Source organism: Carassius carassius, chromosome 34 (assembly GCF_963082965.1).
Source record: "Carassius carassius chromosome 34, fCarCar2.1, whole genome shotgun sequence".
Classification (NCBI taxonomy): Eukaryota; Metazoa; Chordata; class Actinopteri; order Cypriniformes; family Cyprinidae; genus Carassius; species Carassius carassius.
This window is the reverse complement of record NC_081788.1, coordinates 5,363,165-5,378,437: the sequence shown is the minus strand read 5'-3', so window position 1 is coordinate 5,378,437 and position 15,273 is coordinate 5,363,165. Positions and strand designations below refer to the sequence as shown.

The following is a 15,273-nucleotide window of genomic DNA, read 5'->3' as shown; positions in this document are numbered from 1 at the left end:
TACTATTTCTGTCTTTTTACATTAATACATCCCATTCCATGACATTTGAACCCAGGAACCACCTCTATATTCATTCTCAACCAAATATGAAAATTATAAGAATAATAATAATATGAAAAATAATTATTTTACAGGCAAAAGTAAAAAACAAAAGTGCTTCACAATAAGTACAAAATAAATATTAAATTAAAAGTTACATATCTTAAAGATTACAATTCTTGTTCCAAAAAATATATAATTGATAAATAATACATTTTTGGGACTTTTCGCTCAAAACCTGAATTGATTGGAAGATTTTTGTTCACAAATTCATGCCATGGAGTCCATTGTGCAAAGTCTCCAACAGGAGAGGGGATTGACGGTGCAATAATGAACAAAAAAAAAAAAGGATGTTGGGATAGGATCTCTATGGTGATAAATAGAAATAATCATTTATTCACGATAAAAGGAAGAAGAAATGTGGGTTTTAGTGAGGTGACTCATGTTTATCTCTGTTTAACATTATTTTCCTCCCCTCGTCTCATTCTCTTCATCCTGTCCCCTCCTGTCTCTACTGTTTTCCCCAATGATAGCGTATATGAGTCTAGAGGGAGTTGCGGCTAATAGAAGACATTTGTCCTGTAATGAAATATATATTATACTATAGCAGTTACACAACCCGAAGCTTGAGTACTACATTAGTGCTTCCACTCAGTAGTAAAACATGGCGATCGAGAATGAGTGAAAGCAAAGGTCATAATTTAGCCTGCATAACCATCATAATCGGCCACTTTGTGTAATTAAGCTCCTGTAAGAAAACCAAGCTGACTTTACTGAGGCACGGCCTCATCTCAAATGACTCCATCTTGCCCTCCATAGTTCATACCGTATACAAACCTGAAGATATGGCGTTGATTTTTTGCTAGACACAGGGGCAGAAAACAGACATGCTGGTTGGACATCACAACATGGCAAAGGCTTAGCTTATGAACATGAATAAGGTTAATAATGATCATATAAATATGAAGCATTGATCCAGAAATCAGTTCAGTAGTAGAACATGTGCTCAAGTCAAAACTAAAACGTGAAATTATTTATAGAAATGTCCAAAATTCATATATCATAACTGATTACATCACCAGAACGCTACTCATACTAACAAAATGATAACCTTTGCTTAACAATTGGAGACACGTCCACTGCACTCGTCATAACCCTAAGATATTTCATAAAGTGGTGGGACAAAATTGGTGGAAATGGAGGGACAAAATTGGCCCTGGCAAAAGTGGTGAGGACTATAAATAATGCTTATGTTCTAGCCACATTTTAATTGGTTAGTTCTCCATTTCAGATGAGTTCGGCAGCAACAACATCCTGTCAGCGTCCAGAAGCTTTTAATTAGAGTAGCTCAACTGTGAAACTACATTTGTTAGCGTCCATTTCCATAAACAGACATGTATACGTATAGATATAGTCGCAGTTTGTCACTGTTGGTCCATGCTAATTTCAGGTTCTGTGCTTTGCATCGGATTAAGGATGTAACAGATGGGAGCTTCAGATTTGTGTTTGGTCATCGTTTATGGAGCTGCTGTTTCCTCTTTGTTATTAAGAGTGATGCCCTTCCTCAAGTCCCAAATGCATTTTTCCCCAAATGAAATTTACAGGTGTGAACTTGCTCCAGAAGCTGAGAACGGCTGAAAATATTATTCTTGGTAACTAAACTATAGTCACTTCAATTTTCTTTCCATTTAGTCTGTTTTTGTTCAGAAATGCATCATTCATAGTCATTGTACATGGACAAGATCCCATCTCCACATTATATTGAGAATATGTTGATGAGGAGGTGGACAAGGAAGGAGATGTTAAATCTGTAGAAGAAGGAGATTTTGGGTTGGACAGAGGAGGGGGTTGTTTTGAGAATCCAGTCGCAGTCCCACGTGTGGCAAAAGCTCTCTTATCCCAGGATGTCCAGATACACCGGTGATGCCTCGGCCAGGTTTAGGAGCAGGTTATGGATCTCTTTAATGTTGAGTCGGATGTGCGGTTCTCTCTGCCAGCATCCCAGCATCAAGTCATACACCTCCTTTGGACAGGTCCGGGGTCGCTGCAGTACACGACCTTGGGTGATACACTCAATCACCTACAAAAAAAAAAACAATGAGTGAAAGGTCAAGCAAAATAAATGTCCAGAAATGTGTAATGCTATATTAAAGGGGACATCGGGTGCAAAATTCACTTTTACATGGTGTATGACATCATACTGCTCAGGCCCCGCCCACGACCACTGATGGACACGGATGTCCCTTATTATCATATTTCCACCCTCAGCCAGTTTTATGCTGTCCACCAACATGTCTTGTAAGCAATGCATGTGTTTTGTAGTTGGATGTAAATTTAAAGTAGGTCTCCGGTAAACTGGGAGAAGAGCAGAGTAAACTTAATAATTACCTACACAATCTGTATATGATATCACTAAAAACATGTAGTCAGATTATATTTGTAAGGATCAATATTGCCGTTTCCATAGACATCAGCAAGTATTTTACAAACTGTAAAATACAGTTTGTAATATTTAATTGTCTGAAATAAATTAGAATGTCATGGAAAAGTTAATTTATTTCAGTAATTCAACTCAAATTGTGAAACTCGTGTATTAAATAAATTCAGTGCACACAGACTGAAGTAGTTTAAGTCTTTGTCTCTTTAATTGTGATGATTTTGGCTTACATTTAACAAAAGCCCACAAATTCACTATCTCAACCAATTAGAATATGCTGACATGCCAATCAGCTAATCATACCAACACACCTGCAAAGGTTTCCTGAGCCTTCATAATGGTCTCTCACTTTGGTTCACTAGGCTACACAATCATGGTGAAGACTGCAGATCTGACAGTTGTCCAGAAGACAATCATTGACACCCTTCATAAGTAGTATAAGTCACAAAAATTCATTGCCAAAGAAGCTGGCTCTTCACAGAGTGCTGTATCCAAGCATGTTAAAAGAGAACCGCAGCCTTACGAGGATTGTCAAGCAAAATTGATTTAAGAATTTGAGTGAACTTCACAAGGATTGGACTGAGGCTGGGGTCAAGGCATCAAGAGTATTGAGAATTTGGCTACAGTTGTCGTATTTCTCTTGTTAAGCCACTCCTGAACCACAGACAATGTCAAAGGCATCTTACCTGGGCTAAGGAGAAGAAGAACTGGACTGTTGCCCCGTGGTCCAAAGTCCTCTTTTCAGATGAGAGCAAGTTTTGTATTTTATTTGGAAACCAAGGTCCTTGAGTCTGGAGGAAGGGGGAAGAAGCTCATAGACCAATGTTGCAATGTCTTCTGCTGGTGTTGGTCCATTGTGTTTTTTGAAAACCAAAGTCAATGCACTCGTTTAACAAACAATTTTGGAGCACTTCATGGTTCCTTCTGCTGACCAGCTTTTTGAAGATGCTGATTTCATTTTCCAGCAGATTTGGCACCTGCCCACATTGCCAAAAGCACCAAAAGTTGGTTAAATGACCATGGTGTTGGTGTGCTTGACTGACCAGCAAACTCACCAGACCTGAACCTCATAGAGAATCTATGTGGTTTTGTCAAGAGGAAAATGAGAACCAAAAATTGCAGATGAGCTGAAGGCCACTGTCAAAGAAACCACAAACGGATCACCTCCATGTCACGCCAAATTGAGGGAGTAATTAAAGCAAAAGGAGCCCCTACCAACTATTGAGTACATTTACAGTAAATGAACATACTTTCCAGAAGGCCAACAATTCCCCAAAAATGTTTTTATTGGTCTTATGAAGTATTCTAATTATTTGAGATAGTGAATTGGTGACTTAAAATACTTCAGTCTGTTTGACTGAATTTATTTAATACACGAGTTTCACAATTTGAGTTGAATTACTGAAATAAATGAACTTTTCTACAACATTCTAATTTATTGAGATGCTCTTATATATGGTTGAAAACACTGAATATTTTGATAATATGACAAGCGCTCAGTGCGTCCGATCTGGCTCTGTGCCAGCCAAAGCGCGAAAGCAGATTTAAATTTAGCAGTTGATGATGTGACGCACTGAAAGTTCTAATCACACTGGTGTGATTGTACACTTCAGGGACCAGCCAAGAGTGAACACACCGGTGTGATCATACGAGTTAAAGGGTTAATACTGCTGATTGCTTTTAAATAAACGTGATGTGACTTCATGGGAGTGCTAATTTTCAACGCTTGTGCAAACATATCCATGCTGCTATGATCAGATTTTTATTTAAACGATTATTGCGGATTTCTCCATCTTTTTTGTGTTTATTTTGCTACTGAGAGGAAAGCGTGCAGCACATATGACCACATAAACATTGATTTCTTCAGAGTGGGTGGCGTCTGGATTTTGAACTTCATTTTGAACATCGTTTTACCCCTTAACGTAGAATGAAAATTAACTTGTTTCTAGTATATTGGGGCATTAACGCACCACCAAATACACAGAAAAAAATACAAATAAAAAACGGAAAAGAGGGGTGGGGTAAGCAGTAGCTCATCATCATTTAAAGAGACATGCACGGAAACTGGTTGTGAACAGCACTGTTTGTGACAAGGTAAAAAAAAAAAAAGTTTTTATAGTGTAGCTTTTTGTCAGGGTTGTTCAAACAGGTTCCTGCAGGGCCACTGTCTTGCAGAGTTTAGCTCCAACCCTAATTAAACACACCTGAACCAGCTAATCAAGGTCATCAGATTCACTAGATTTCCTGCAGGGCCACTGTCTTGCAGAGTTTAGCTCCAACCCTAATTAAACACACCTGAACCAGCTAATCAAGGTCATCAGATTCACTAGCAACTTCCAGGCAAGGAAGTTGGAGCTGGAAGGAACTAAAATCTGCAAGACGATGGCCAAGATCAGGATTGAACACTCCTGTCTTATGTGTTTGAATACTTGTTCAAATATAATACTATTCAAAGAGAAATCTGAGATTTTTTTCTTTGAAAAGACTTTTGTACATTTTAGGAACTAATATGTACATGCTATGTATTAATATTTGTATTTAAAGTACTAATATGCACCCTTTTGGTGTACTTTTTAAAAAGATACTGCCCAGTGAAAGAGCACAGCTTTCTAACCCTGTTCCTGGTGGTACATTACAGGATAATATTGTCATTTATATGAGCTAAATGACAACTCAAGACAGCTAGCAGACGGTCGATTAAGCCAGTGTGCCTGCTTCCTGACCTGGGCCCCAGTTAGCCATACAATAACACTATATACACTAATAAGGACTATATGGCAGATTTCTAGAAAGGAGAGTGGCACCCTAACTGGAGGGGTGCATGTCTTTATTTAGCAGGTCAGGTCTAGCCCAAAAACCCAATTATCTATGAATCCTTTACTATTATGTGGACACCACTTAGACAACCATTAATTGGGATCAGCTCAAAAATGTATACTGTTGTAGTCTAGGAACAGGGTTGGGAAACCTTGCTCAGGAGTCTTTTAATCGATTGCTAATGTGTTCTTTGTGGTTGCAAAGGTGTTCTGCATGGTCTCTAGGGCAGGGGAAGACAACCATTCTCCTGGAGGTCTACCTTTCTGCACACTTCAGTTTCAACCTGCTCCATCACACTTGCCAATGACTTTCCAGTGATCCTGGAGACCTAGATTAGCTGGTTCAGGTGTGTTTGATTAGTGTTAGAGCTGAACTCTGCAGGATCAATCAAATTTGATAGTTGGATTAAATTTGTTGGCTCGTGAATTAAAAAAAAAAAATGAAATGTCCTGGAGAGGCCTCTGAAAAAAGGAATTTTGACACTGGTGTGTAGATGTTTTAATGTGTCAATACCTCATTATTTGACAGTTGGTACCAGGGCTGTTTCCCATAGGTAAAGATCTCCCACAGCACTACTCCCAGACTCCAGACGTCACTCTCTGTGGTGAACTTCCTGTACATGATACTTTCTGGTGGCATCCAGCGGATTGGCAACATGGTATGACCTCCAACCTACACATACAGGACATTGAACATTGAGTCATGCAACATATGGATGCTCATGTCAAATCGTTAAAAGTGTTAATGGCCAAACAATGTAGTTTATTACGAAAAAGATTATAGATAAATATTGTAGAACTGCGGTTTGACATTAAGATGTCCAGGTGTGCTCAAATCGTCTAAACAGAGAAGATACATAAAACCATCAAAACTCCCAGACTTTTAATACAGACTTTTAGAGCAAGAGAAGACAGTCGACAGTTTGTTGTATTTGGAGCATTGTTCAGTCCAAAAAGCTCTCAGGCAAATGCTGACAGTATTTCCAGTTCAGGATGTCAGGTGGTGCTGTAAGTTGCGCCTCTCAGGATTTGGATGCTGTAAGCTTGGGGAGTTGGTCTGGCCTTGAGCTCAACCCCAAAACCAATCATTTCATTTATTATATTTCTCCATAATGTGCTGCCTCTGAAATATGAATTATGAGATTGTGGTCCAGTATGTGGATTAGTCTCAGATTAATTGGTTTAACATACTGGACTCATCAAATATTAAAGTCAAAAGCTTTTATGCTTTTCACTGGTACCATAGTGGAGCTACATATTGGAAGGGTCACTTAAAAAGTGGCCTGCTACACAAGCGCTATTAGAAACCTTTTTCCCCTGCAATCGAACACACAGACACATTCTCACATGCTCAGCCACACAACAACATCCTGCTAAAAAGCTTAGACCAGTTTGCACCAGTTTAAATTTCTCTTAACTGGTTTAGGTGGACAGTTACTGGCAAAGTCCATTGTTGTTGCATTATTGTATTAAGGTTGTGGTGTATCAGTTAGTAATGTATGTACATTTTTAAGTATGTACAAAATATATATCTATATAAAATAAATAAATAAATAATCCTGTGTTGTAATTTTCAAGTAACCCTGAAATTGGATATGAGATAGGAGACCAGAACTGAATGACTATGATAGTATTACACTTTGCTAAAGTCAACATGTAAGGCTGTTCGCACATTACTTTCATAAATTGGAAAATGTGGATATTCAGTTATGAACAAGGTAGGACAACTTCATCCACGAAGAACTGATTGTTTCATAAAAACTGTATTTTTCTAAAAAGATTGGAGCAAGATAACACATGGATCAAAGATTAAGACGACATGTTTTTCCTTTTTAATACTGTGTAGTGATAAATGGTGCACAATATGACAAGAATGTTATGAATGTAAACCGGGTTGATTTTGATTTCCTGCTGAATTTAAATGATCAAAATATTGACTCTCTATTAAAGAATGAGTAAATCTTTAGTATAGGGACCAATTCTCACTATTAACTAGTTGCTTATTAGCATGCATATTACTAGCACATTAGCTGTTTATTAGTACTTATAAGGCACATATTAATACCTTATTCTGTATGATCATATTTTTGTTAACCCTAACCCATACATAAACCTAACAACTACCTCACTAACTATCAATAAGCAGCAAATTAGGAGTTTACTGAAGCAAACTTTGTAATTAATAGTGAGAATTAGTCCCTAAACTAAAGTGTGACTACAGAGTTATATGGAGAGAAAGAAGGATGACATGGGTGGAAAACACTTTATGAGGATCATCAACCATGTTTATGAAGCTTCTGAATATGGGTTATAATGCAGTAATGTGGCTTCATAAGAAGTTATGTGGTTACACAACATGCTTTCACAACATAACTCCACCCATCAGCATCTGCCTGACCAGCTGTTTCTATGGAAACTGATGTTCTATAGGCCTAATCAATGGTGTACACATTGTGCGCGCACACACACACACACACACACACACCTGACCTGCATTTGAATATCAATGGAGGCTCATATAATGGAGATGTGTCATGATATTCATCAGTATTCAGAGATAAATGAACTCTAATGAACTTGGCACAGTTGTCGGTGAAGAGAGTTATCTATTAGCACATCTCTGCATTCATAAACATCATGCAACCCATATTTTATCACTGGATAAATGATTCACGCTGAATAAGTGAATGGAACACAATAGAAGAACACACATAATAGAAGAAAGTGTAAGGTTTGGTTTCTTTATGTTCTTACCCTAACTTTTTATCCCTAATTTAGGCCCCTCTCGGTAGGCCCTCATGCTGAATATGGGGGTGAATACTAATGAGAGCTCTTTAATGACTTTTTCAGATTCTGTCTGACAGCGCAAGTGCTCTATTCCTTTTCTTTGCTGTTCCCATAGCAACCCCTCTTTCCTGTTCCCACGCCACTTTTCTCCCTGACTCCTAATCTGGGAGAGACTTACTCAGGGTAGTGAATCAGGACACACACACACAGAGTGAGATTCGGCTGACATCATACAGGAAGAGAGCTAGTAGGGTTAAGGTGTTCGAATAGCTGGTATTCAGTGATCAGTAGACAGTGTATAGCAAAGAACATGAGAAGCATATTGATTTATACATATACTGGGAAAAGGACTTAAATATCATATTTAGGTGTCCTTGTGAAGTCAGCATTAATTTCCAAGTAATACAATTGACAAATAAATTTAGACAAATTGACAATTGACAAAAATAAAAAGATTTTTGACAGGGAAAGTCTTCCATAATTAGGGGTGTAAGAAAATATTGATACACGTGAGTATCGCGATATTTTGTTTGCCGATACTGTATAGATTCTCAAAAACGGAATATCAATATTTAAAAAAAATTATAAAAAAAAAAAAAAAAAAAAAAAAAATCAAACAATATTCATGGCAGTTGTTTTGTTTTGAGTTTACATTCCAACCGCTAGATGTCATCATCTCTGAACGACAATAAGAGTAACATGAAATACTAGCATTAGGGCATGCCACTTCGGTTCCGCCGCGTCCCGTGTGAAAAGGGGCTCGCACGGGGTGCAGCCAAAGGCAGTAGGGTCGCAGCGCGGTGCGGCTGCAGCTTTCCCTCATTTTGGGGGCGTTTTGTGCAGTTGGGGTGGTGCTCGCGTCACGGTTTTGGCGATTCCACGCAGAACATAAATACAAAATGAAAAACCTGTGAAATCCAAGTGGAAAGGTTCGACATCTGTATTTATTTTATTGTTTTACAATTGTTTTGTTTTCTTTAGGAATCATGTAAGCAAATTTATTGATATAAAGTAGATGTCATTTTTTGTTCAGATCAAAATGTTATGACATTGTATGTCACAAGTGTAAACTGAAACTGTGAACCTTTAAAGCAGGTTCTTATATATATATATATATATATATATATATATATATATATATATACATATACATATGTGTGTGTGTGTGTGTGTGTGTATAGATAGATAGATAGATAGATAGATAGATAGATAGATAGATAAATTGTAGTAATATTTCACAGTGTTACTGTTTATTTTTATTTTTAATAAATATTTAAGAATAATATAACTAGAATATAATTATATAAACAAATCAAATTAGAATTTATATATTTTATAAATATACTTTTCTATGTAATTCTATAAAATTAAGTATAATTTAAGAATCTCAGAACATTTTGGGGTCAAAAACACAGTCAAACTAGAATGCAAATCTTACCCGATAGTAATCCGTACTGTAGACATCTCTGGACATCCCAAAGTCTCCGATCTTCACCAAGAGATTCTCCCCGACTAGGCAGTTTCGTGTGGCCAGGTCTCTGTGAACAAAGTGCTGGGAAGCCAGATACACCATGCCTGCAGCGATCTGCTGTGCAATATGCAGCATCTGAGACTGAGTGAGCTCTGCCTGCTGCTGCACCTGTCCCTCAGCCATCAGTACTGCATCAGGACCGTGAGCCCTGCGGTTGGACAGACAAAGTAATGACCTCAACCAGACCACAATTCACAAACATACATCTTAGTGTGAGAGACAAGCCATGGTAGAGCATTTGGGTTTCAGAGCGAATGTGTTTACAAATTACAAGTTCAAACTGGCTTGCAGGAATGAAATTCCTAAGCTCTGACTGATTGATTTCCTTTGTATTAAACTTTTAAAACATGAAAAATTATCTGCAATTATTGGCTTACATGGACAAAGCAGTTATAGAAAATATTTGACTAAGCACTATTGGATTCCAATACAAACACTTGCAGACATGTTCAGGCAGCTGTACCTAAGGAACTTATTGAGGTCGCCATGTTTCATGTACTCAAACACCATAATAAGTGGATCACTCTCCACACACACGCCGTAGAATGTGACGATGTGTTCGTGCTGCAGATTGGTCAACAACTCGGCCTCACGATGGAAGTCCTTCCTGGCGTTCTCGCTGGCCTCTTTCAAAGTCTACAAACACACAATGTTTTCAAATACACTGAGAATACTGACAATTTAGCGTTCAGCATACCAACATCAATACTAAATTCAACAGCCAACCTTGACAGCCACTAAGATCTTCTCCTGATCTGTGGACAGGTTGTAGCATTCGGCCAGAAACACTTTCCCAAACGCTCCTTCTCCAAGTTCCCTCTTCAGTACAATGTTGTGCCTCTTAATGTGCTGAACAACTGTTGAAAGAACACAACACAATCACACACTTATGTTACATTTGTGTTCTTAGCAAAATGATTCACAAGAAAGAATGTATACAGGATACTCTACTTAGTTAGGTCATTTGACAGATTTGACTTTAGATTTGGGAGAATTTGTCCCTCAGAGAAATTTAGGTGAGACTTTTATTGTAGACCAGCTAGTACGAGCTGCTCAGGTAAAACTCACTCCCTGCCTTCAAGAGGCACTTGAGGAACTGGCAGTAGGATCTGCAGTCCTTATTAGCCTGCCTGCCTCCCATGCTGGTTGACAATGGTTTGAATTCCATTTGGAGTGGTGTAAGTAGGACTAGTAACATTAGTGCCACGATCCGGATTGGTGCCGTGACCCGGATTGGTGCCGTGACCAAAATGGGAGTGAGTGTTACGGAGGCCAGCTTGTAAGAGCTCCACAGGCAAACCTCACACCTATGTCCTCAAGAGGTAGTAATTGCTCAGAGTAGTGCAAGTAGGACCAGTTGTCAAACAAAACAATTGACAACACTAAAAAACAAACCAAACAAGATTTGAGACTGTCGGGTAGAGAAGGATGACAGGAATATTTAAAACTGGAGTGTTTTCTCTCAAACCATAATCACTTGAGTGGTAAGTAGTCAGCTGCAAATATGTCTTGACCCCAAAAAAATTCTAACAAAGTTTCTCAGTGGTTTACAGTAGTATCAAATGTACTTAAAAACATACTAAAAGTTTACCAAAGTTTGACTCCAAGAAAAGGCCCCATTTTCCAAATGGCAGCCACCAGGACCTTAAAATGACCATTACTCCTTTATATTCCTCCTAGACCAGAAATATTGGTGCCTGATACATGTTTTGGCCATGTAATATTCTAATTAGCATATTTGCATGATAGATAAGTGATTACAAGTACAATTATATATTAAAGCAATTGATTACAAGCATATTTATGGGAATAATATGTACAATTTCCCTTAAGTACAGGTACATGTAAACAAAATTAGAATATCATGGAAAAGTTCTTTATTTTTTTGTAATTTAATTTAAAAGAGCAAACTTTTTTATATTCTAGATTCATTGCACACAAACTGAAATATTTAAAGAGTTTTATGTTTGAGTTCTGATGGTTACGACTTACAGCTTCAGTATCTCAAAAAAATTTGAATATTTTCTCAAAGATCAATCAAAAAAAGATTTACAAAACAGAAATGTTCAAGATCTCCAAAGTAGGTTTAATTATGCACTTAATACTTGGTTGGGGCTCCTTTTGCAATTACTGTCTGTGGCATCTCCATTAAGCTTGTCAGCAGATGGAAGTATAAAGTGCTCCAGAATCTCCTGGTAGATGGCTACAATGACTTTGGACTTGATAAAACACAATTGTGGCTTGGTGGCTTGGTTCTAGGAATGTGACAGCTGTAGCCCTTTTCTTGAAGATGTCTGAGTGTGATGACTCTTGATGCACTGACTCCAGCTTCAGTCCACTCCTTGTGAAGGTCTCCCAAGTTCTTGAATCGGCTTTTCCTGACCATCTTCCCAAGGCTGTGGTCATCTCTGTTGCTTGTGCACCTTTTCCTACGACACTTTTTCCTTCCAGTCAACTTTCTATAACTATATTTTGATACAGCACTCTGTGAACAGCCAACCCTTTCTGCAATGACCTTCTGTGGCTTACCCTCCTTGTGGAGGGATTTGATGTTTGTCTTCAGGACAACTATCAATCAGTAGTCTTTCCCATAATTGTGGTTGCATGTTCTGAATAGGGCTGTCGCAGTTAAGAAATTTGCCCTGGGGTTATTATGGGTGGCTCAATAGCGCGAGATGCGGTATTACCGCCGTTTTTTTTTTTTTTAATTATACTTTATTAATATGATGTTTAGTGAGTTTGGTCTGTTAATATCACTGTACTGGTACATTAAACCACTTTTTAGAGCCGTTTTAGAATGTCCCGATGACATTAAATTAGATGTATTGCCGCGTCACAAGAACCTTTTTGCAGCAAATTTTGCATATTGGCTCATCTATATTCGCTGGCTCGCCCTTTTCATTGGGTTGAAAGCCAAAATGTTCCCAAACTGGCGACGTGACATTAGGTTTTGGGACGAGATCGAGCGCCTCCCATCGTTTCAGCCGGCCTATTCAAAACAAACGAAGCACCATAAAGCTACAACATAACCATATTGTATCATTAATTTATTTAACATTGAATGCACAGTAACAAATTGAAAAAAACAAGAAGGCCACAGCCTCATTAAAAAAAAAAAAACCTGAACACTGCGGTTGCCGCGGTTTCTGCGGTTGTCAATAGCGTGGTATTACAATATTGCGGTTATCGCGACAGCTTAAGTTCTGAACTAGCACAGGAAGTACCCAGTATTTATACTCATAATTAATAAAACTAATCAAGCTCAAAATGGAATATTCTAATTTTTTGAGATTCTAATTTTCCTAAGCTGTAAGTCATAACAAACAGAATTAAAACAAAAAAACTCTTGAAATATTTCTGTTTGTGTGCAATGAATCTAGAAATATACAAAAGTCTACTTTTTTAATTAAATTACAAAAAAATAAAGAACTTTTCCTTTTTTTTAAGTAGTCAAGGATGCATTTTGTTTGAGCAAAATTGTATACACTGTGCTGCCAACAACATTACAATGAGTCAAGCAATATCAAATGTCAGTATTCTCTTCTACCATCTTCTGAATTGCTGAAAATTGTGAATTTAGTTTTGTTGGGTTTAGTATAATGCCACCTTTACATTGAAAACATCTATAGAGGATGCATTACATATGTATTACCTTATTAAAATTGAAAGGGGAGACCATTTTAGAGATTTCACAAACAGGTCCATGTTAGGGCTAATACAGGGTTGTTTATGATCAAAGTTATGATCAAAGTTATACAACTCCAATTTAAGTTACTTTTGGGTGCAATAACTTTTACATTGAATGTAAAGTCTGTGTTTTAGCAAAAAAACACCTACTGAGTAGGAGTTACATGACATTGTTTACATCTCTGGTTCACCCCAAACAATGATAAAACCTTACAGTATTCTCACAAAATCATATGTTCCTTAAGTATGTAATCATGTCAATGCAATTTAGACAAGTCCAATGGATTCATAGACCCAGAAAACATAGGGTTAGACACCAAGATTACGTGACTAAGTCAAATAATGAAGTATTTTTTATTTTAAGGGCTCCCTGCCCATCTTGGACACCATCTTGAAAATTACACCTTTCTAGTGGTCAAACTTTGGTAAACTTTTAGTATGTTATTAAGGGCACCTAATACTACAAAAAAACAGCTGAGAAACCTTTTGTTAGAATTTTTCAGGGTTAGGTGTTTTTTTTTCCATATATGCAGCCGCCTAAAGCCATTATGGCACTTGAGAAAAGAGATGGTTAAAAGGGATTTTTATAGCTTTTTTCATTTGCGGAAGAAAATTGAATGAAAAAGTCAAATTTGGTCTTAAACTTGTTATTAAATATTTCTTCAACAATGTTTGATGTAATGTTTAAAAAGCAATTTCATGTATCAGCTGTATAACTGTTGATTTGCCATTCTTCTTTGCACACTTTCTCATTCACATACACGTACACATTGTTTTTACTTTTGCCTTTTACTCTTGTTCATTTCTGGGTGTTCTTTGTTTATTAATAAATTTTCATTCCTATGTTGCTACTGTAATCGTTTTTTGTGTTAAAGTGATTATAATTTGGTTGTATAATATAATTGTTTTAATCCAGCAGTATAATACATTTTAAACAAACGATGAATTAAAAAAATAGCAACAACAACAGCCTAGCATGCTGGGTCAAACATTTAACCCAACGCAGGTGGGTCAATACAACCCAACGCTGGGTTTGTCCCTTTTTGACTGATTGCTGGCTTATCAAAATGACGCAAATTTGGTTGTTTTTAACTCAGCATTTTTGAGTGCTCTTGGTTCGACAGATAAAATAAGAGAATGCACATCTGAAACAACATTGGAGTGGGTAAATAATGACAAAAATGTGGAATGAACTATTCCTTCAAGATAATTTTGCACTGCCCTTGAACTCTGTAGCCTTCAATCCCGAAATAGTGTAATGGGATTGGAGCCAAACATGGTGGATCTGGGTTGTGACTTTGGGGCTTTAAATTGTGGCTCACAGGCTGGAGACTCAAGACTTGAAGACTTTTAATGTAAAGACTCAATGGGGCATCTCAGTTGGGGCATAAAATATGATTAATCCAAACTGGATATGACCTGCCTGGCAGAGTTCAGAAAAAAATAGCTGTTCGATCCACAGCTTGAAGGATCTTTTGTCATGTAAATCTAAGAGAACGGAGGTTGAAAGACCTACAGCACCTCTTTATTTACAGAAGTCAACTAGGATCTGTAGATTGAGAACAAGTAACTCAAGAAACTCAATAAACCATTACTTACTAAACATAGCATGTGGACGTGGACACCAATTTAAAAATATATGGATAGATAAGGAAATAAATAAATAAGAAACATGACATGAATCCAAAAATTCAAGCAAACTTGAAATAAACAAAACCAATGAGACTGAACCACAACATGTAATAAATATTAATAACATAGTAATAATAGGACTAGTCCCATTATGTCAACACAATATTCTGTGGATGTTTGGGTACATTTGTAAGGTATTAGTATAAAAGTCCAGACAGACTCAGACTTCACACAAACTCAGACATTTTGAACTGAACATTTTTCCTAGTAGATGAATCCACATCATGTGTACCATGAAAGATAAAAAAAAAAGTAGCAACATAAAATTATGATAAAAAGGCACG

The 15,273-nt window shown here is 37.3% G+C and overlaps 1 protein-coding gene across 2 annotated transcripts in view; it reads right to left on the bottom strand.

Moving 5' to 3' along the window:
• Positions 1-1,536: 1,536 nt before the first annotated feature.
• The window catches only part of ntrk2a (neurotrophic tyrosine kinase, receptor, type 2a), a 53,261-nt gene continuing 39,524 nt past the window's right edge, over positions 1,537-15,273 (bottom strand). For both annotated transcript variants that reach the window (XM_059523807.1, XM_059523808.1), the window contains exons 14-18: positions 10,337-10,467; positions 10,074-10,246; positions 9,518-9,758; positions 5,807-5,965; positions 1,537-2,119 (exon numbers count right to left, since the gene is read on the bottom strand). In XM_059523807.1, coding sequence (XP_059379790.1) covers positions 1,934-2,119; positions 5,807-5,965; positions 9,518-9,758; positions 10,074-10,246; positions 10,337-10,467 — 890 coding nt within the window. In that variant the 3' untranslated portion in view covers positions 1,537-1,933. The remainder of the gene's footprint in view (positions 2,120-5,806; positions 5,966-9,517; positions 9,759-10,073; positions 10,247-10,336; positions 10,468-15,273) is intronic.